The sequence below is a fragment of the Oryzias latipes genome, chromosome 20, assembly GCF_002234675.1.
Source record: "Oryzias latipes chromosome 20, ASM223467v1".
Lineage (NCBI taxonomy): Eukaryota > Metazoa > Chordata > Actinopteri > Beloniformes > Adrianichthyidae > Oryzias > Oryzias latipes.
The window spans coordinates 4,190,170-4,212,088 of NC_019878.2; the positions used below are offsets into that span (position 1 = coordinate 4,190,170).

The following is a 21,919-nucleotide window of genomic DNA, read 5'->3' on the forward strand; positions in this document are numbered from 1 at the left end:
AAACTTCACAGAGAAAGGTCCCTCAATGATGTTCTGGTTCAGGAGCCCTAGCTGGGACTTGAACCAGGGACCTTCTTACTGTAAGTGGCACAGTGGAGCTAACTACTGTGCCACCATGCAGCACTACTCTTACCCTTAGTATTTAAAAAAAAAAAAAAAAAAACTCTGTTGCCATCCATTTTTTCTGATGGTTTAAAACACATCCATTTGCCGACAGAATCTTTCAGAAAAACGGTTTCTCCAGCTTTTATTTTTTAATTCTGTAAACTTTCATCCAAACTCTCCTGGAAGAACTTAACGTGAAAAAACAAAGAATTAGTCAAACATCAGAAAACGTGAAAGATGAGGGACACAGGAGGATCTGATCAAGAGCAGCAAACACTAAGAAAACAGAAAGAGCACTGGTCACCGCTACTTGCAACCATGTGTGATCATGACTCAGCAGAAAAACAATTTCATTAGAAACTACAACAAACCAAACATGAGCTTAAGCGACATTAAATCAAATCTCGTCCACATGGGACATACAGTACATGTAAGTGATGGGATATTAATGCCTTCAAAAACACAGAATTAGTCATTTTCTTTGAGCCTCATGAATTATCTGACCTCAAATGCTGAAAAGAAACACTAAAGTGTGAAAGAAACATGGAGGCTGAAGGCCTTCAGCAGCAACCAATCATGATGAGGTGGAGACACAGAATTAAAAAAGGAAACAAATGAATGTTCACAGTAAAGATCTAACAAGAAGCTGCTGGATCCTGGAATAAACCCTGAAGATCTGGTCCAACATGAGGCTTCTTGTATGGTTCCACTGAAACATTTGCAAAGTGGAGCCATAGTTGAGCACAGCTTGACCTACTTTCTTATAGCTGATAACATCATGGAACAAAAACAAAGATGGGAAAAGACAAAACAAAAGAAAATGTGCATAAAAAATGTATGGTTTAAGTGATTTTTAAAAATATATTCAAATGTTTTGCTCACTACTTTATTCATTTAAAATAGAAATTTTTAGAAAATGTAAATGTGATAAGTTCTTCATATGGATTTTGAAATAGCAGTTTTTGGACGAAAATATGTTTTTGTTTCATTTTTTCATCTTTGCATGTTAAGGCTTTGTCACACAGCCACTACATACATTTAGCACATTTTCCACGTATGAAATTTAAGTCTTTCATGACACATGCGTGACACATGTAATTTGTGAGTGTTTCTCGCGTTTATCATTCATCGATGTACACAGAGGTCCATCAAGGCCCGGTAAGTGATCTTTGCAAGATGCATATGCAAATTGTGGCTTTCCACGACCGTTTCACCTCTAACGGGCATGTCCCACCGATGCAAGACATTTATATTGCGTTTGCGGCCAACATCTCACATTCAAATTACGTAATTGAGGCATGAATCACATATAAACAGTGCAATAATCATAGTTCTGTTGATTTACGTGTTCTTTGCGTGGTTTATTTTGAGTTCTTCCGTGGTTTGAACGTGGTTCATTCGTGAAACATTAGTGACAATTTCATGATCACAACTTTTCTCACTTTTTCCACCTAAATTCATGTATGACCAATTTTCATCTGTGCAATATGTGCAGAAATGTACGTAGTGGCTGTGTGACACGCCTGGACCATCACAGCCCTGTTAGAGTCACCTTGTCCAGGTTCCTCTGAACGTCAAAAAACAATATATTTTTGGACTCTCCTCTCAGCTGAGACATTTTCTAACAGTGGAACCTTTCTAACAGTAAGTATAAATGTGGGTTTAAGTCTCAGTTTAGGATCATTTTGCAGTCACTTTGTAGAAAAAGCATCCGTAAATGCACAAAGATGAGAAAGACTAGTAACATTTTTTTCCCAAAAAAATGACCACAACCTTTAACCTAATGCATAATTATGTATTTTCTTAAAATGATCAATATTTACAAATAAATTATGTGTAAACATGATTACATGGCTAACAACATAAATAAAAAGAAGAGTCAGATAAAAGTTGTTCTGGTTTGTTTTTGTCCATCTGTAAAAAGTATGTCAAGCTGTGCTGACAGGCTGTGGAGCGCCTCAGCAGAAGCACCGACGGTGACGCCATCTGCTGCTCCTCACAGTCGCTCTGATGTTTGGAGGAACTGCATCTTAGGAGGTACTTGTTTCTTTCCAGGTAACATGTTGCACACTGGCCCTTCAGTTTCTGCTGCATAGCTGTTTTTTCTTCTTCCGCGTTTCTCTTTAAACTAGAAAAATCTGTTGAATTCTCACTGAGAATAACCTTTCTGCTGGAGACTATGAACGATGTTCAAAAGAATGAAAACATCAAACCGCACAGGTAGAAAAATCCTCACATTTGTTTGAACTGTGAGTCAAAGAGAGTCAGGGGGGGGGGTTTGCTTTTGAACAGGGATGAAGACAGGACGTTGTGAAAACGGAGGTTCTTTGTGGCCACAGTTGTGTTTGGTGTGAAACTTCCAGTGTCCCCACAGGAAGTGAAAAAAACCCTACAACATCACTTTGAAGGCTTGTATAGAGATTGGAGAACCATCTCCAGGACGGACGCCAGCCTTCATGGACGGATTTGTCTCAATGCAGATGGACAACCTGCAGCCTCACACTTGATCCACGTTAGGAGGGGTGGGGTGTGGGCAGTAGGCCTAACGGCCTGGATATGCGATCAGTGAGGTGACTGACCTTATTTTTCAGAGTGGTCATTCACTTCCTAATAGAATCTGGACCCTAACATCCGATAAAAACAGGAACCACTCTCTTACTTTCAACCCCCCTCGGTCAGCTCTCCTGCTCCTTTGCGGTTCCTCCATGTGGTAATTCTGCCTTCACATTCATTTTTATGGATGATTTTACATCCTGGTCAATATCTTCATTGCTCTTCTTCACCTCCTCAGAAGTTCAGAGCTGTATGGACGTGTCTCTGTCCCTCCAAGGTTCCTCCTCCTTCTTCCTGTGGTCCCTCCTCCTGCAGGAGGCGGTTCAGGATGCGGCGCAGACGCTGCAGGATGCTTTGCTCCCCGTCTTCCTCGGGTTCATTGTCCCCTCTGTCTGTTTCGGAGCACTCCTGCACGGCCCGCTGCAGCTCCACCTGTGACAGGGGAGACCGCGAGACTCAGAGGAGAAGCTCCACCTGTGACTGAAAGAACTAAGAAGGAAGGAGTTTGAACTGAAATGTCAAATTAAATGGATCACATTCAAAAATGAACTTTCAACTTTTGTCTGTGGAGTTCCCCAAGGCTCAGTTCTCAGACCTGATTTGTTTGCACTGTGCTCTCTTGCTTGTGGTTTGATTTTTCCAAATCTGTCTCATAGTTTACTGTTGATTTGCCAGATTGTCATGCCAGGAGTTGCTGCTTGACGGAAACCTCACTGTCAGACGCCAGGGTTTATTGGCTGAAAATATTAAACTCTTTGAATAAATAAAACTGAAATTGTTCTTTTTGATCCCAAATTGTCATGGACGGAACTGCAGCCTTTTAAATTTTATAAGCAACACACTTTAGTGTGTCTTTGGACAACACTTCTAGTTTGTATAGTATTTGGCATTGATCAGCAATAATTTTTAACAAATATTTAACCCCACTGTGACTCTTTTATTCCATGTGATGGCCTGTATTCTTCAGTCAGTCAAAACACACGTTCATAAACAAAGTTTTTGCAGAACTGTTTGTCTTTAAAGTCCCACTCTAATCATCTTTCGATCTACTGTAAAAGCATTCCCAGAGTTTAGACTTGAAACAAGAGAGAAAAAAACACAGGAAAATCTACCTGCAGAGGGAGTCCTGCTTTGGCTCCGAGGATCGTGGGAGAAAACCAGGGCTGGAAGATCTTCTCACAGATCACCTGCAGAGAGGAGGATGATGACAAAGGAGAAATGTAATAGATGACAAAAGAGGAAGAGAGTAGAAAAAATCTGTAAATGAAGTGGAGAACCTGAGGGGAGATGAAGGATTTGTGTGAGAGTGGAAAACTGTGAGAACAAAGGAGAAGAAGAAAAGGAAGAAGATAAAGAGTAAAGGGAATAAAGAGGAGAGAGATGACAGGAAACACAGGCTGGAGGAGAGGAGGAGGAGGAGGAGGAGAGGAGGGGAAGGTGGTTTTGTGTTTATGCAGATGATACCTGACTTTCATCAAACACACACACACTCACACATACACACACACCGTTAAGCACACAATGGCTCTCTCTGTGAGATGACTGGCAGGCGGAGGGTCATCACAGGCTGACCTACGGGGCCTCAGATCAGCCAATCAGAGAGTGGCGTGTCATCAACTCATATCTTCACTCAAACTTTGTCTTATTCCTCATTCTTCTCCTTTTTTTGCTTTCTGAAAAATCTCCACTTGCACCTTTGACTGATTTTCCATAACAATTTTAAGATTATAATCTTTCAATTTCATTTTTATTCTTACAGATTATTTTTTAATACCACTTTCATTTTAGTGCTTATATCTTTTTCTCTCTCTCTGAATCGTTCTCTCTTTTTTTTACTAACATCTTGTCCTTTTCTGGTTTGCCAAAACTCTTTAGTCTTTACTTTTTATGTTCTTTTACCTCCTTTAATTGGACTAAACGATTGATCTTCAGGCAGAAAACGGATTTTCGCAAAGCCTGGACACGGCCATTGTCACGGAGACCCTGCGACCGACAGAGAATCTGGGGCGTCGTTTTTGTTTCGTCCAGATAAAAAAAAAGAAAGAAGAATTTATATATATATATATATATATATATATATATATATATATATATATATATATATATATATATATATATATATATATATATATATATATAGATATATATAGATATATATAGATATATATATATATATCTATATCTATATATATAGATATATATAGATATAGATATATTAGAATAAAACTGTTAAAACAAAGTTTAATCATAATCTATATTGAATCAATATTTAATTTTTACACATAAGATAAAATAAAATTCTGATTGTTACCTGAAACTTTTAATGTATATTAAATGACAGAGTTATACAAATTACCTTTTTAAATGATTTGTCCTTTAAACATTTGCAAAATGTACTACTTTGAATGATTTTAATTTTTCTTTTTCTTTGATTTAATTTAGTTTAAATATTATAGGATTTAGTGATTAGCATATTACATAAAAAAGACAGTTAAAAAAATATATATGTGTGTGTGTGTGCATATGTATAAATGCCTACAATTAAAATATTTATAATTAAAATTATAACAATAAAGGAAATAGTTAAATACTGGTGATTTATCAGGATTTTTGGGTTTAAAACAACAATCAGGGGTTCGTGTTTTTATAATTGAAAGTCAGTGTCTAAAATAATATTTCTTCATTTTACAATTTTACTATTTCAGATTTTTTTACTTGTAGAGGTGAAATAATCCACTGAGAAACAAAGATTTTCTTTTTATCTCCACGGAGCGCTCCACATCACTCCTCACACGCCGATTTTGAGAATTCCTGCAGTTCCCTAGAAAACCTTTTTTCTCTCAGTCTTTCAGCTCTTCCTCTTCATCCTCGGGCTGTCATGAAAAGTGATGAAGGGCCAGCATGACCTCTGACCTGCAGGTTGCTGTTTTGGCGGCGGGGGCTGCAGCGGCGTCTGACGGCGTCACACCTGGACGAGCAGTCGAAGAAACTGCAGTCTTCGTCGCTGCTGCAGTTCTGCTCCAGGATGTCCCTCATCTTCGGCTCGAAGAAGGCCATGTCCACGTCGATGGCCACCACCTGGACGAGAGCGCCGGCGAGAGCAAGGCCACCGCCGCGTTAGAGATGTCACAAAAACAACAGGTAAACGGAGGAAATTTTAAACTGCTGTAAGAATGTTCCCTCCTTTTAAGTTTGTATTTGAAATTTTAGACAACAGAATTTGAACTTAGTTTGTTTCTTTTTTTTTTTAATAAACCAGACTGTTGTCAATCTAGTTTAATTTTTTGATAGGTAAATCTATTTTGTTAAAGTTATTTTTGGGTCATTGTAATAAAACTGTGAAATAGAAAAACATCCTAGAAAGTAGAAAAACATTTTATTTACATCATTATTGACGTAAAAATCTTTATTAATACAAAATTTAATATTTCTTATTAAAATATGATGTCACACGGAACTTTTTATTAGAAAATAAAGCAGAAATATTAATCTGCAAAGCAGCATTGTTGAGGCTGGATAAAGAAACTGTAGCCATGAGCTCAACATCACAATATTTATGTTATTGGAGAAGAAAATATGTTTGCTAAAATCCCCCCAAACCTTTCAACAAAATTATTTTTAATGTGGTATAAAACGTTTTTAATTAAACACCAAATTAATTAATTAATCTGTTTGTGAGGAAAAATGGAACAGCAAAAGTGATCTATCTATGAAACTTAATTAAAATCAAATATTCTTTATGTTTCTTTAAAAATAAAAATGTATTGGCAAATCTTTACAGTAGGTAATTGTATTGATGTAAAGTAAACTTATTAACCGAAATTTAACATACGGTACATGAAAAAACTTAAACTTTTCTTTCCTAAAGAAAGTACGTGAGAAAGATAAAAAAGAAAATGAAAAATTTAACTCTTAATAAAGATTATGAGGCTAAAAGTTATACATTTTCAACAGAAATAAAGTTTACACCACTTTAGACTCAATCATTAAAATGATTTTCTCTGTTACATTTTACTGTAAATATCTTAGAAGCCTCTAAACAAAAACAAATCTAATGTTTTTTTGTTTTTTTTCCAGAAACACTTTCTGCTGAATCATGAAATTGGCGTCTTGTTTGGAGGAAGCTTTAGTTCTGGGACTGACACAAAACATCATCTGTATAGAGGATGACTCGAACCCTTCTGGACCTTCTCCGCTCTGCTGCATTCAAAGTCTGCAGGAAAAGTCGGTCGTAGTTTGATGTTTCAGATTTTCTGTGTTCATTTTCCATCAAAGCGGCTCCACAGTGGAAATCAAAGGATGTCGGGTTTAAAGGGAAAGAATTCTCAGGGGTGACCTGAGGTTCCAGCCAAATAAAACGGCTATTTTTATTTCTTAACATTTTTGTCCTCTAACGTTTCTAAAACGAGCTGATTTGACCTTTTATCTGATCCCACCTTTCACATCAAACTACTGCATTTCATGTGGAAATAGCTGATTCCCATCACTAAGGCTTGCTCAAGAATAATTCAGAAACATATTTTCCAGAAAAAAGACTGCAGTTACAGCAGCAATCAGCAGAAAATGCCTGAAAAAAGTCCACAACTGAATTCTGGTTAAACGAAACTCCATCAAAGGCCTGAAAAAAACATTAAAAAGTAAGAAAAGGTCAGAAATCTTGATGAAACTTAGACGGACGTCACATAAAAAAGTAATAATGAATTTTAAATGTGGAGTTCAAGGGAAGGAATCTGTTGAATTATGGAGTTTGGTGATCTTTCTAACGGAAATTTTTGCTTTAGTCTCCAAAGTTTTTGATTTACAATGACAGATTATTTTCTGAAGACAATCAATCATCATTAAGCACTTGATTTTGTAACGCTATAAAATTAATGAATTAATTCAGTGGGGATGGGATTATGTAAACTCGCTTCTTCCCACTTCTTTTCAACCAATAAGTCAAGCTCTTCTTGACTTTACATAATAATTAAATTAATCAAATGTGACTCAAGTGTGTCTTAGCTTTTGTTTTTTTTTGTTTTTTTTTAATCTACGCATTTCATCATTTCTGTAATGAGTTTGATAAATCTGGGATTTTATAGCACAGCGACAAAACAGAAGAGACGTGATCAAATTTGAGAGATTCCATAAGTGTGAGGGTTCGAGTGCAGTCCAAGCGTTCTCTCAAAGATCTGCTCCCCTGGATGGAGGGCCGCAGGAGACACTTGAGTGTGAGTCAGAGGACTTTAGATTTTGAGGAAAACACTTAAACGGAGCTTAGCAGACTATCTGCAACATGATCTCACATCACATCACATCACGGGACTCCTGAGATGTCATCATTACAGAGTGACTGAAATCCATCGTTTGTTCAATTAATTACATTTTCTTTGAAAAACATGCAGTGCTGCAAATGACAGAAAAAAGTGTAGCTACATTTACAGATTCAGGACGGCCAGAGTGTGAGATCATGGGACTGCGTTTCTGCAACAATGCTGACTTTGTTTTGGTCCTTTGTGATGGAGAAAGATCTGGATCTGCAAGATTCGGGGGGTTCTGAAGATGGGTGGGTGGATGGATTTGTGAAAGCTTGTTAAAGGCAAAGCTAAATTAGACAGACCCTTATTATAAAAAATAAAATAAAAACCTTGTTCTGCTTTTATTTCTAGTTTTGCTCATGTTATGTTATGTTTCATAATGTTGGGTGCAGGGGGGGGGGGAGGGGTGCGGAGGTCATGGTATGTTTTATTTGTTTTTATAAAAGTGCTTTATTAATAAAGTTTGATTTAATTTGTTTGCGCCCTAAAATCAATCATCTGTGTTAAAACTATATGTGTGATGGTTAAAGATTAAATAAAAAAATGCGATCAATTAAAATAGTAGTGATGTACTGGTAAGCCTTACAGAAATCTGGAGGTTTAATGGCAAAAATACTTTTTTATTGCATCAGTACATCAACTATCCATTTTCTTTACAGTACCAGGTTACTCTCCTCCAGTCCAGCTAATGAAGGGGGAAGATGAGGTACACCCTGGATGCCTTATAACTTCCTGGTTTGCTTCTGTCACTCATGCCTAATGTGGAACTTACTGTCAGGTCCTTCCTGATGGCAAAGTTCTCCGGCTTGATATCGCAGAGGTGTAATTGATGAGTGAAGTCGTTGTCAAAGTGCCACACCATGTCCAGGAAGCTCAGCGCGATTCGGTGCACCATCTCCCGGGCGGACCACCTCCCTCGGCCTGGAAGCTGCAGCCCGGGAACAGCAACCTCCTCCAGGGAGAAGATGTTCTGGTCCCAGGTGTGTCCAGCTGACAGGAACTCCACCGCGTAGAAGTGGCCGCAGGAACCCAACACTTTGGCCACATGGCTGCTTAGATCCTGCAGGATTCTGGGAAGTATAGGTAGATACAATAAAAATATGTGTACTTTTATTTTATCCAGGTACATCAGGACAATTTGGCTCCAATTTGAGATTTCCAAAGGATTTGGCCAAACCTTTTCAGAAACTTGGAATCTCATGTACCTATACTGTTGTAGGCAGGTGTTCGGATTCGCGGGGACATAAAACAAGTTGAAGGAAACGTTTCCAGGACGTGTGACTGACATTTTCCAAAGTGCTTTCAGGCATTAAAACACCATAAAAACTCAAACAGAAAGAACCCTTTTGGCTCTGTGGGGCCCTAAAGTCAACACGCTGAGTCAACAGGTTCAGACAAGAGTAATCATTTTCAAAACCAATGCTTACATTTTTAAATGACATGACGTCCTTCATCAGTTGTGAGGCAGAACTCATCGTCCTCAGGTTAGAATGATTCTGACAATTGGGAGGAGAGACTGTCATCTGAACTCTATTAAAGTCCAGACTCTGAGGCTGTTTTTGGTTCTGGGCAGAGGGAACGGGTCCTAAAGCGTCAGACGTCACTCTCTAAAACCTCATTACATTTGTTCCTCTTTAGCTCCTACTTGTTTTAAAGTCTCAGGATGAATCACAACAAATTTCTGTTGTTAATTATCTAAATTGTTGGTTCACATGGATTAACAGTTTGGAGTTCACAATAATTTGGCTGACGATAACATAATAACACAGATTTGGGTTTATCAAAAAAAACATATTTCCACTATAGATCAGTCCAAAACATGCTTAAACATTGTGGTCTTTATATCAAGTCAAATATTTCATTTGTCTTAACTATGGAAGCGATTCTGTAGCAAAATTAAAAATAAAAGTCAAAACCAGAAATGCTTTTTCATTTTCAAAATAAAGCTGCATTTTTTGACTCAAATTAAAATGAAAAAGCAATCCGTCAAAATGCTTTTTCATTCTCTTCTTCAACACACCTTATTCTGTCACTTAATTAAAATGATAAAGAACATGGTATTTGACATTTCATTTTCAAAAAGTTCTCTGGTAAATGTGTAGCAAAATTCATCTAGAAATGTCTAATTTGACAATTAAAATTGATTAAAAAAAAGGTTTTTCATTTTCAAAATGTATCTGCATCAAATGACTCAAAATGAAAATGAAAAATCAATACTTTCATTTCATACTCAAAAACCGCTTATTTGGTGTCATAATTAACCCTTGTGCTATCTTAGATGACCCCACCTTACTTTGACGTGTTCTCCCTACCATGACAAAGGTGGATAAAGGTGGAAAGATTTCATGTAATCCATGGACACCAGTGAAGATCACAAATCATTGAAGAAAAAAGGTTCAGAGCACTGTCTAGTGGGTCACAAGGGTTAAGACAAAAACGCAAAGAGGCAAACCAGGCAGTTACAGGCTTAAATTATGGAGTGTAAACCATTCATCACAAAGATTTAGTATCCAGATTAAGTGACCACACATCTGCCATTAGTTTGCTTTTATTGCTAAATCCTACGTCACGTATAGAAACGTTGGTTCTGCTAGCAGATAAACATTTGTGCTGATTTAACCCTCTTTCTTTTCTGGACTTGGAGCAGATTTGTCTTCTAACCTGTCAGACAGGAAATTGACATGGCTCTGCTCACAGAGTGTCTGATCAGTTTTATGCCTCAGTCTCTTCCTGGAAACCTTTAGCTGGAGAGATAGGGAAGTTTCCAGGCAGTCAGCCTTCTTTGTAATCTTTTCAACAGATCTGGTCTTCATGGTGGACCTTTGGAGGACATGCTGCTCTGTCATAACAAGCTGAAATCTCTCAGGATCTCAGTTTTTTTTTATTGCTTTACAGTATCAAAGTCCAAATCTGTACTCTTTGGATGTTTAGAAAACTAAATTGTGTTTCTTTGTTAAACAATAGAGACTTTAGCTGACAGCCTTTATTAAAAACAAAAAAAAGATATTAGTCAGTACTGTTTTTAAAACAAACATCAAACAAGTTTCTGTGAAGATTCCCTTTTCATGCTGTTTTTGTCTGAAGCACTTTTGGTTCCGGTTCAGGCCTGCTACCCAAGTAAAGTGCTTCCTGAAGATCCCCAACCTGTCCTAAGCCTGAGACGAGGCTTTGGTGACACCAACAGGACCATCTGAACTAAGACGACACCATTACAAAGGAACATAACAGAGAACAGAAATAAACGCTGCAGTGCAGGTCAGTGAAATCAGCATCTTCAGCACACCTTTAGGTAATGACGTCTCAGATCCATCAGAAAGCTTCAGAACAGTTTACCTGAGGAAGGTGTACTCCTCCTGCTGCAGCAGGGACCACAGCGAGTCCAGCTCTGCTCTGGAGTAACTTGTGTTTCTCATTTTCAGCTTCTTCCCCCAAAGCTTGGCCAAAGTGCTGATGTTTCCTCCTTCCCGCTCTTCATACTCCTCTTCCTCGTTAAGCCCCAGAGAGTTTCGTACCTGCATCACAGGAGACAAACACTCTGAAGACCAACTGATGGAAGTAGGACGGTTGCTCTCAAAGTAAGGACTTACCTCTAGAGTGGCATAGAAAACCACATCAAGAGCAGACAACTCCTCTCCTGTGTCCTGCTGAGCAGAAGGTAGAGTTAGGTCACACTTCTTTGGTCTTCCTCACAGGAGTAAAGCTCGGACGCCACCTCATAGTCCAGGATGCCCAGCGGCTCGTAGGAGGAGAAGTTCTCCTTTTTGGACTTCAAGATGATGGGTTTTCCTCTCCAGTGTGCCTCGATCACCTTCTTGCCGTTCTCGTAGTAGAGGCAGCGTTTGTACTCGACCCGCCCGAGCACGCACAGGTCCTCGCACATGTCACCCGTGACCGAGCCCTCGCCAAACTCCAGACACTGCAGGGCAGAAGAGAAAGCCAGGAGCGTGAGCGGACGTCTGTTTGAGCCTGCCGGTGTCTAAAGAGGCGTGCGTCTCTGCTTCCATTTTAAAGTCTCCCTAATAATGTTGTAACAGAGAAAAAGACTTGAGTTGTTCCTTCTCCTTAACAGACTCTTGAAGTCCATTGGAAAGGTTCAGATTTCAGCTGTGGGCTGTTTGTTTTTTGTTTTTGCTTTGTTTTTTTTATCTCTTTGGGTAGAGAAAAGTCTGTCCACCAGAGTTTATCTGTATGTCAACAGAAATTCTCTTTCTCAAGAGAACCCGAGTTTTCCTTTTTGGACCAACCAGAGTTCAGGTGAGCTTTCAGAGCTGCCTAGTGTAGAGAACCACCAGAGGTCTGAATTAATACTATTCTTTCTTTTTGAAAAAATGAAAAATCATTGACTGTATGTCAGAACTGAAGTGAGTGTGACATCACTCAGAAAATGTTTTACTTCTACCTCCAACCAAATGAAGTCAATTCAGTAGTTTTTTTTTTCACTATGGACGCCATAGTGGCAGGTTGGATCCAAACGGCGTGAGTCAGCAGTGATTGTTCCGAGTCAGTCTGAGTCATTATTTCTTTGGCAACCACTCTAGCCAGTCAGAAGTGAGCATGTTGGAAGGCCACACCCCTGCTACTAGAATGTGGGCTACGCAAAATCTGTCAAAGGTTTTGAACCTTGGATGTGAGACGACATACGTTTGTTTATTGAGACATCTGATTGGTCAATTTGTAACTTGAATAATTTGTGATACAGAAAAGAATGAGGATTATCACAAATATGTTTAAAAAAAAAGGTATTAGAGCGAGAATGGTTATTCTGACCAATAGAACAACTGAGTAATAGCTGTATGGGATTTTTGGCTTCTTGGAACCAGCAGGTACTTCCTTTTTTCCAATGCCAGTGGGGAGGAGTGACTCAGTCCAGTTCCCATGTACAGTGAATGGTTCAAACCCACAGCTGGTCCAAACCAAAGTATCTAAAATGAGGCAGAGCATCTGCCTGTTTGGCCTTCAGCTTCAAAGCTGGGATTGGGGGGATTAAGCCAGCCAGTGCGGTTGCAGCTAACAGGTCCCTCTGGGGGAACGTCATGTGTAACAGCTAATGAGACTCTTACTTTGAAAATAACCTTTGTCAAAACCACATCCCTGTAAAGGTTTTTGAACAACAAAGGCTGTATAATGGCATGCTGCCTGGTCATTAAAGGGTTTACCTGCTAAAAGAAGAACGACCAGAAAGAATTTAAGGACTTCTGTTGAGAAGCAAAAGACTTTGATGCAGCTTAGCAGCTACTTATTTTTGTCACGTTTAAAAAAGTAGAGCTGTGTCATTACTGATACAACATTTTCTTGACACCTGTTTTCCAGCCTTTTCCCTCATTTCTCTTTTCCATGTTCATTTTGTTTTCCAAGAGCCCCACAGTTAACTGGAAAAAAAAGTTTTTTCCAAAGTCCTTGAATTAGAGAAGTTTCATCAGAATCCAAATTTCTGAGCAACTGAGCCGAAAAGTTTCCAACCAGATGAACCCTAAAAGTAACCAGAGTCACGGTTGAAGAGGCAGGAAGTGCGGCAGACAGGTGAGCAAAACATGGCAGGTATGCAGACGGGCTCAATTGTTCTCAGGCAGACACACTGATAAAAGCTGAGTAGAGCGATGACGAGTGCTCCTTCATCGTTTCAGCATCGTCAGCCAGTCTATGGAAAGCTAAAGTTTGGAAAACACGTCTCGAAGGTTTTCTTTGTTTTCTATGAGATGCAAACTTCTGCAGAGCATTAAATATAGTACGAAATCTACAGATGATGACTGAAATGCATCTTTTCTCAATGCTTGTGTTGTAGTATATGTTTTATGTATATACAATCGTGATTTAAACAAATGAGATTTATAACTGGAGTAAATGTCATGTGAGCGGAGACTGAAGGAGCCAAAAACAAGAAAACCACAGGATAATAGAAACATACATTTTCTAAGAAATGGAAAGATTATTTAAAAAGCAAACATTCAAAACTAAAGATGAAAAATAAGACACACACACATGCAAGACCTGGACAAATGGGAAATTGTGAAGCGACACAGTAAACAATAGAATTAGACGACTGGATATCTGAGGAAAAGTGCTTATTGTGAGGTGATGAGGGCACAGAAGCTGCAGCTTCAGATTTCTGACTAAAAACATCTGAAATTAAAAAGATCATGAACAAAATGAAACAGTTCATCTTCCTTGTTTTTAGACTGCAGAACAAATAGAGTTGTTGTAGAAACATTTTAAAAATACAATTTTAATTCAAAACTAGAAGTGTAATTAAAGATTCGAACATATAAACTATAAATTTTAACTTACAATGCAAAAGTCCCAGAATAGCAAAGAAAAAACAAAAATCAATGCACATATGTTTGTTTCAGAATATCGGGAACTATGTCGGCTAATGCAAGTATTATAAAAATGAACCAATTATAACCAAAAATAAAGCCTGAACTGGACTGAAATTAAGTGGCTTTCAATTATGACAAAAAAAGTTCAAAAACAAACCAAAATAGTGAAATAAAATGATCGTCCAGTGTGACTGAAAAGTGTTTTTCCCCTGAGTTGCTGCTGAGTGAGTTGTTTAAACAAAGATTTCCCTGTAAATGTTACGTCTCATTAAAAAAACTGAAGGTCAAAGCCTTAGCCTTCTTTTTCTCTCTGGATTCCTATTCTGCACTAGATAAAAGCTTTAAATTGTGTGTGTATGTGTGTGTGTATGTGTGTGCATGTGTTGACAGACTCAACAGGTGTGGGAGGGGAAGTGCTAGAGGTGCTGAGAGTCAGTGGAGACCCAGCAATTATGGTTCCCCTCCTCCTTTCTGAATCTATAATGGCTTTTGCTGTCATTTCACTGAAAGACAAGTGTGTGCGCGCATGTGCACGTGCATGTCTGTCTATATGCAGATGCAGACAGTCACACTCAGAGAATATGTGTTGTTGAAGGACATTTCGCCTCATCCTCACGTCTTTGCGGTGATGAGGCTCAGTCTTTGTTTTAATAGTTAGACTCGGCTATAAGTCAATTAAAAAGACAGCAACAATCTACCTACAAATTGCCGGATTTTAGATCATTTTCTTTTTTCTTTAAACTTCTAAAGAGAAATAAACAGATGTGTCAGAATGACTATTCTTGCTCTGATACATTTTTAGACATGTTCTTGATAATCCTAATGTTTTACATATATTTTCTGTAGTTCAAGTTATGCAAGTTGTAAACTGACTAATCGGTGCCTCAATAAAAGTAGGCGGAGCCCGCTGCCCCCACTTCCAACATTCAAAACGTTTGATTGACAGATTTTGTGTAGCCTGCTTTCAGTGTTAGGGGTGTGGACTTCCAACAAACTTATATCTGATTGGCGAGAGTGGTTGCCATAGAAACGCTGACTCAGACCAACTTTGACCAATCACTATTTACTGGTGTTGTCTGGCTCTAAAATAGCAACAGTCATATGATAAAAATTGGTGACTGAATTGATTTCATTTGGTTAGAGCTGGGAGTAAACCGTTTTCTACAGGTGATGTCACACTGACTCAGTCCAAACTGAGACAGTCAATGGTCTCTGATAAACCCACTTTGCCATCGACCTGCATACAAGTTTGGATAAACTGACAGAAGCATCTGCAAACATCCATGGACAAAGATGGGAGTGAAATTCTCATTCTTGTTTTCATTATTTTCCCAGACCTTCTTCAGGGTCAGAGAGGTTTGCTGGGCCACACAAAGATAAACATCTAAACACAATCACTCCTCCAGATTATTCACCAATCTGCAAGACTTTTGAGCTGTGGGAGAACATGACCGTGGGAAAACCCAGACTGAACCCAAAATCAGAGTCAAACTTCAGAAATTCATTCTGCTCAACCCTGAACTCTACAAAAATTCTCAATGATTTTCCTGCTGCAGGTCGAACGGAAATGATAGATAAGAAGCGTATATGAATCATCAGTGTGGGATCCAGTGCCTTGGCAGTGACAGTGAGTGATTACTGGTGGCAGACAGCGGGTCAGAAGTCAACCGCGGTTGTGCACAGGAACCACACAGCTCTTGTTGTCCTGAGCACGCCCAGAGCCCCACAACAAAAGTGGGTTTACAGCCTCAGGGAGACGTGGGCTGAATGGTCTGTATTCACTCGGCTGTGTACAAAGTGCGCTGCAAACACGTGCACACACTTATGGTGGGGGCGGACTCACTGACCTCCGGCTAGATCACTGAGAGAGGGAGTGGGGTTCAAATGAATCACTTATCATTCATGAGCAAAATGCAAGAACAGATTTCTTTTTGAGTCAGCTGGGTGTGTGTGGGGGGGCTTTCAAGGTGCTCGGTATAAGCACTGGTGTCAGGGGGGCCTGCTCATCTGTAAGCTGTAGGCTTTACTTTCAGCATCTGTAAATGTGGGGGAGCTTTTCTGAGAATCCAGCAAAAACATAACTGTAAGGCACGGTGGAGGAAGGATGGTGATGTGGCGTGGTTCTGCAAAAAACAGGAATTCAAAGAAATGATTCACTGGAAGAAAGCTGAAACTTGAAAAGTTCATCCATCCATCCGTCCGTCCGTCCATCCTGATGCTTGTCAATATCAGGTTTGACATCTGCTCTGTCATCTCCTAAAGTCAGGATCATCCACCATTCTAGTTCTACTCCACCATCCCCTCACAAGGAATGAATCTAATATAGGCTGAGAGACTTTAACAGAAAACCCTGAAAAAATCAACCTGAGATCCAAACGCTGACACCGAAATCTGTCTAAGGGCGGATTGTCCTCCAGCTGCAGTTGTGAAACTTTATTACTTGTGTACCCAGAGAGCGAGTGGCACCGCGAGAGTTGTTACAGGGCTGTAAATTTGCTTTAAGAGCTTCACACACAGCAAAGTGATGGGAATCTGGACAATCTAGCCCTGAAATTCCATCAAATTAACATTTTATAAGAGCACCCTTCTATTCTCTATAAACTGCACACATTTTCAGCAGACTCCAAGTTTGAGGTCAACTCGCTTGCTGCACTTCATGTGTTACTTACAGACATACACTTGTCTGTCAGACTCTGAAGGGTCTCTTCTCTTTATGGTCCTGCAGGTTGTTTTCTAAAGAAATGTCTTTTTAAAAGAGAGAATAAGATCCTTGGAGCTGAAAACAGAATTCACAAAGCACTAAAATGTGTACTTTAGTAAAGGTACAGTTGTACTGTCAAAATATCAAATAATTAAAAAGTAAAGTGGATAAGAGGTACTCAACTAAAAGTTACAAGTACTTTTCTCCAGCACTACTTGAAGTAGTCCATGTTTTGAAGAATTATGAGGCTGTTTTTATTTTATTTCTGAAAATAAAACATTGACATGTGACATCATCACACTCGAAATCATCTTTAGCTCGAATAAACTACAATAATAATAGCATGCATTGAACATGTCCCCAGCTTCTGTTTAAAATTTGAAGAAAAGAAAAAAAAAGTACCAAATGTTGCATTTCCTCAACCTACCCGTGTTAAAAATGTCTACTTCACACCAGAACTTAATGTTGGTACAGCCTGGTTTTAAAAAACAGTCTTTAATATTTATGACTTCATTCACATCTCTGAGGCACCGCCTTTCACTCCGTGTGGGTACCGCCCATTTAATGACGTCAACCTAGAGTTGGCCTCAGCAGCGTGTCTGTGTTTCACCGACTAAAAACAAACATCATCAGAACTTTTGCAAAGATGAATGTGCGTATTGTGAATATAAAAATGAAGGCGTTTTTGACTATCCCAGCCAGCTCCACAGAGAAAGTGTGTGTGTTAACCTGGGGGCTGTGCTCTACTTGGAAGGGGCTGTTCCTCACTTTGTGACATCACAATGTGAGGACCCGCTCGTTTTCGTGGGTTGAAAGGAACTGGTTCTCAGACAGCAGGTTTTTAGAGGAATCCTCTGAGATGTGTATACGCATCTAAAAAAAACTTTGGGGTTGCTTTTTTGAGGACTTAACATTTTGTTACACCTAAAAGCTCAGAAAGTGGTTTTTGCTTTGCGTGATGTAGTGATCATTTTTTCATCCTGTTTGTGACAGAAATCAATCTGGTCATCAGAGAGCATCCATGCTGTCTTCTTCCAGTGTCAGTGAATTTCCGACACCTAATAAATAAAAAAAAGTTGCTCCTATTCTTTTACCCAGCATAACCGGAACCCGGTAAGGAGCAGAAACTGCAGATCCCTCCTGGGCCTCCGCTCATGAACGTTGCTGTGGCTCCGACCCCCCCCCTTCCCCCCAGCTGCAGATGACAGGGCTCCCAAGAGAAGACGCTTCCTGACGAGGGTCTGATGCTCAGTTCAGAGGCGCAGCTTAAAACCGGAGTGCTGGGCCGTTTCGGGGTCAGAGCAGCTTCAGAGGGAAGAGCAGAGCAAAGCTGGTTGACGAGGTTTGTTGTGACCCTGCGGGCCTCCTCGTTGGTATGCAGCCTTCGCCTTCAACACTGACTGCAGCTCCGTTTTTAAAGTAGTCCTCTTATCTGTGCGCTCTCCTTGCCTGACCTTCTGTTCTGCTGTTCTCAACCAGGAGACGCGGCTGAATACAGATCAAGAAGGCATGACGTGTTTGGATGATTCCTCCTGATAATAGCCGCTTTCAGCCGAAACAGCAGAGGAGGCTGACACTAAAGCAACATAAAAATAGTTTAAATCCCATTATTTGACAATCATTTATTAATAACCTGTTTTAACATTTACCTCAAATAAAATAAAGCAAAATTCATTTTAAATCATACATTTTTTTAAACTTTTTGATATGTTTATTTGCTTTTACCTAAAGATACCAGCCAAAGTGAATCTACTAACATTTTTTAATAATAACTGGAGAGAAATCTGAGCAGAAGTTTGACAAAATGAAGGCAGAAAAGTTGGGAGAAGCAGAAATGAAAGAAAGAGGCAGAGTCTATCAGACACCTGCAGCTGAGTCTCCTACACAAACTCTAGCAGCTGCTGAATTCATCTCAGGTGTCAAGGTGAGATTGCTCAGGAGGCTGATTCTTGGGGGGGGTGGAACCCAATCTGAGCAGCAGAGCTGGTATCCGTGATGCAGCCGCCATTGACTGAAGGTCAAACACTCATGTTCTTCCTCGGCTGCTAACAGAACAGGAAGCTTTGCGTCAGGGGACACATCGATTATTCCTTTTTATAATGACTGCATCTTTAGGAGACCAACAGGCACATCCATCGACAAATGGACTTTGAACACACACAAAAGATTTCAGCTCTAAAAATGAACCACATTCAAAGTAAAATGAAGGTTTCCAAAGAGCTAAAGAAGCTCAGATACCCTCTAAAGTACCATGTTTTCTGCTCTATAGGTGCACTTATAGCCTGACTTTTTTTCTTCCAAAAACGACAGAGAGCTTTATGATCTGGAGCATCTGTTCACTGACGTTGAAGTCATTTTGAGAGGCACACGACACTGTCTGTTTTTTTGTTGCAAACGAATTTGGGTCTTATTGTAAATACGCTAACATGGCTAATGTATACTGGTGTCCGACTGTGTGTTTTTTTTATGTGTTAATGACAAGGTTGGGAGTTACAGGTATTTTAAATTTGCTATTGTGGCTAACCTGTGATAACCTACATGTTAGCTTACGCATCTCATGACTGACAAACTAATCTCTGACTCTTTAGTCTCTCTTTACAGTTCGTGCTCCTTATACGACATGAGTTTAAAAATTGAATAATAATAATTTACAAATAAATTCTATAAAAATCAGAAAATGTGATTATCTGTATTTTTTCTCTCATTTTGAGGTATACCTATGATGTAAATTACTGCCTCTTTCATCATTGTAAGTGGGAGAATTTACACAATTGGTGGCTGACCAAATACTTTTTTGGCCCACTGTGTAATCCAGTGTACCCTATAGAGCAGAAAATACGGTATAAAGTCACTGTGTTGATTTGTCCACAGAAATGTCATTATTTTTGTCAGCAGCTGCAGCAGAGCCTCTCTATGTATGACATATGTGATTTTTTCTTAATTGAAACTGAATCTGATCAGGACTGAGGAGCTAAAAGTCCACTTTAACCCTTGTGCCATCCTAGGCACTTTAACGTTGGGAGTTGGGTCATCTAGACCCACTAGACAGTGCTCTGAACCTTTTTTCTTCAATGATTTGTGATCTTCACTAGTGTCCATGGATTACATGAAATCTTTCCACTTTTATCCACCTTTGTCATGGTAGGGAGAACACGTCAAAGTAAGGGTGGGGTCATCTAAGACAGCACAAGGGTTAAAGACAAAAGCACAAAACAGAAACTGTAGGCCAGATTTGCACAACTTTACCATTGCTGGTAAAAGGCTTGAATAAAATACATTGCATTGAAAGTAGCCACCATTACATTTGTCACTAAGCCACAGTTTCTGCTCCTTTTGAGTTTTTTTCAGAAACTTTTTTAGTTCTACATATTTAAGTTTAATGACTTTTTGTATTTCAACTCCCTTACAGCTCTAATAAGAACATCACTGCAGTCCAATCAAATAAAATCCCATCAGTGTGTCACTGTCTGGATGTGCAAAACCTCTTCTCCTCATTTGACCCCTCCACCAGAGAAGCAGTCAGACAGAGCTTTGCTTGGGAACCATTAGATGGTTTAACCCACCTGAACTAACCCCATTATGCTGAAAGTAATGTAGGCAAGTTTGCCATTTTTGAGTTGCTAGTATTACCTGATCATGGAATTTACAGCCTCTTAGCCTCAGGGCAGACACTCTACCACTCGGCCATTGAGCTGGAAATCTATCAAATACAAACGTTGGATGTTTTGTCCTTAACACACTAATTCCAATTCATGTCTGTGATTTTAATGCTACATTTTGAAGGCCAGATGCAAAAGATGAATTTCACACGTGTCTTCTGTCTCAGAGGGACACAGATCAATTCCTGCAAATTGCTGCAGCTTTTATAACCTCCTCTGGTGTGAAGAAGACGGATGTTCATTCATTCTGCAAACTATCGATTCATTCCAGAAACTGAAACTCAAATGATCTTTGGTGTGGCTCTGTGAAGTGGCTGTTCCGATGACCAAACTGCTTCTCATTTGAACAAATGTTGCAAACACACGACCAGGTTTTCAAAAGAAACCTTCTCGTCTAACACGTCTCTGATGCAGCCGTCGTGATCTCCTCAGAGGATTTCCTTGGAAATGAAATTGATGCCTCTGTTGGTCTGTCAGACCGGTTCATCCTCATCATCAAACCTGCAGTTTGAAAGTGTTTTTCTAAAACAACAGAGCTGACAGGCAGCAGACCTGCAGTAGCAGAAAAGCATCCAGACACCACAGACCCACCTAACCAGCCTCCTGTGCTCCCCCTTAGGGCAAATTCACACTGACAGGTTAGATTTGCACAGATAATCATTCCTTCAGATAATTAGTTCTGCTTAGCAGGGGTGAAACTGAAAAAGTGGGGTTCACTAGGAAAGAAGAAATATTCACTGTAAATAAGGTGTAGGAAGGAGGTACAGGCCCTTTTTACAGCCTGAAAATCAGACGCTTTTATTCTTTGTGTTTTTTTCACTGGGAAAGTGTGGCCCACTTCAGTTTTCAGTTTGCTTCTGAACGTCCCAGGCATGACCTGAAAACCAGACTAGATACAGGTGTGCAAAAGACTAGCATTCTCCACTCGTTCAAGCCCAATTCTTGAGACTCTCTTAGTGTGAACGAAAGCAAACTGCCATTAGCTCAAGCCAATCATTTAAATTAAAAAACAAAACAAAATGTTTCTCAAATTAATCACTTGTAAACACGATGTACACAAATTAGTGTTTTGAGGGCACAAATTAGCCTTTTATTAATATTTTGTGTGCACACAAAGTAGGAACTGATGGTACAAACATTCTCATTTGTGTACAAAATGCTAATTTGTGAACACAAATGAAAAAAACTGGCCAAAAAATGCTGAATTGTGCTCATAAAGTACTAATTTGTGTCCGCTAAGAATTAATTGGAGGGAACCATTTAAACATATTATTTAATGACATGTCC

The 21,919-nt window shown here is 39.3% G+C and overlaps 1 protein-coding gene across 3 annotated transcripts in view; it reads right to left on the reverse strand.

The window, feature by feature from the left end:
• Positions 1 to 230: 230 nt before the first annotated feature.
• fam69c (family with sequence similarity 69 member C) overlaps positions 231 to 21,919 on the reverse strand; it is a 45,161-nt gene continuing 23,472 nt past the window's right edge. For 2 of the 3 annotated variants that reach the window (XM_023950337.1, XM_023950336.1), the window contains exons 4-10: positions 11,668 to 11,871; positions 11,543 to 11,599; positions 11,289 to 11,467; positions 8,728 to 9,025; positions 5,572 to 5,736; positions 3,771 to 3,845; positions 231 to 3,090 (exon numbers count right to left, since the gene is read on the reverse strand). In XM_023950337.1, the coding sequence (XP_023806105.1) occupies positions 2,893 to 3,090; positions 3,771 to 3,845; positions 5,572 to 5,736; positions 8,728 to 9,025; positions 11,289 to 11,467; positions 11,543 to 11,599; positions 11,668 to 11,871 (1,176 nt within the window). In that variant the 3' untranslated portion in view covers positions 231 to 2,892. The remainder of the gene's footprint in view (positions 3,091 to 3,770; positions 3,846 to 5,571; positions 5,737 to 8,727; positions 9,026 to 11,288; positions 11,468 to 11,542; positions 11,600 to 11,667; positions 11,872 to 21,919) is intronic. The other variant, XM_023950338.1, reaches the window with a different exon arrangement.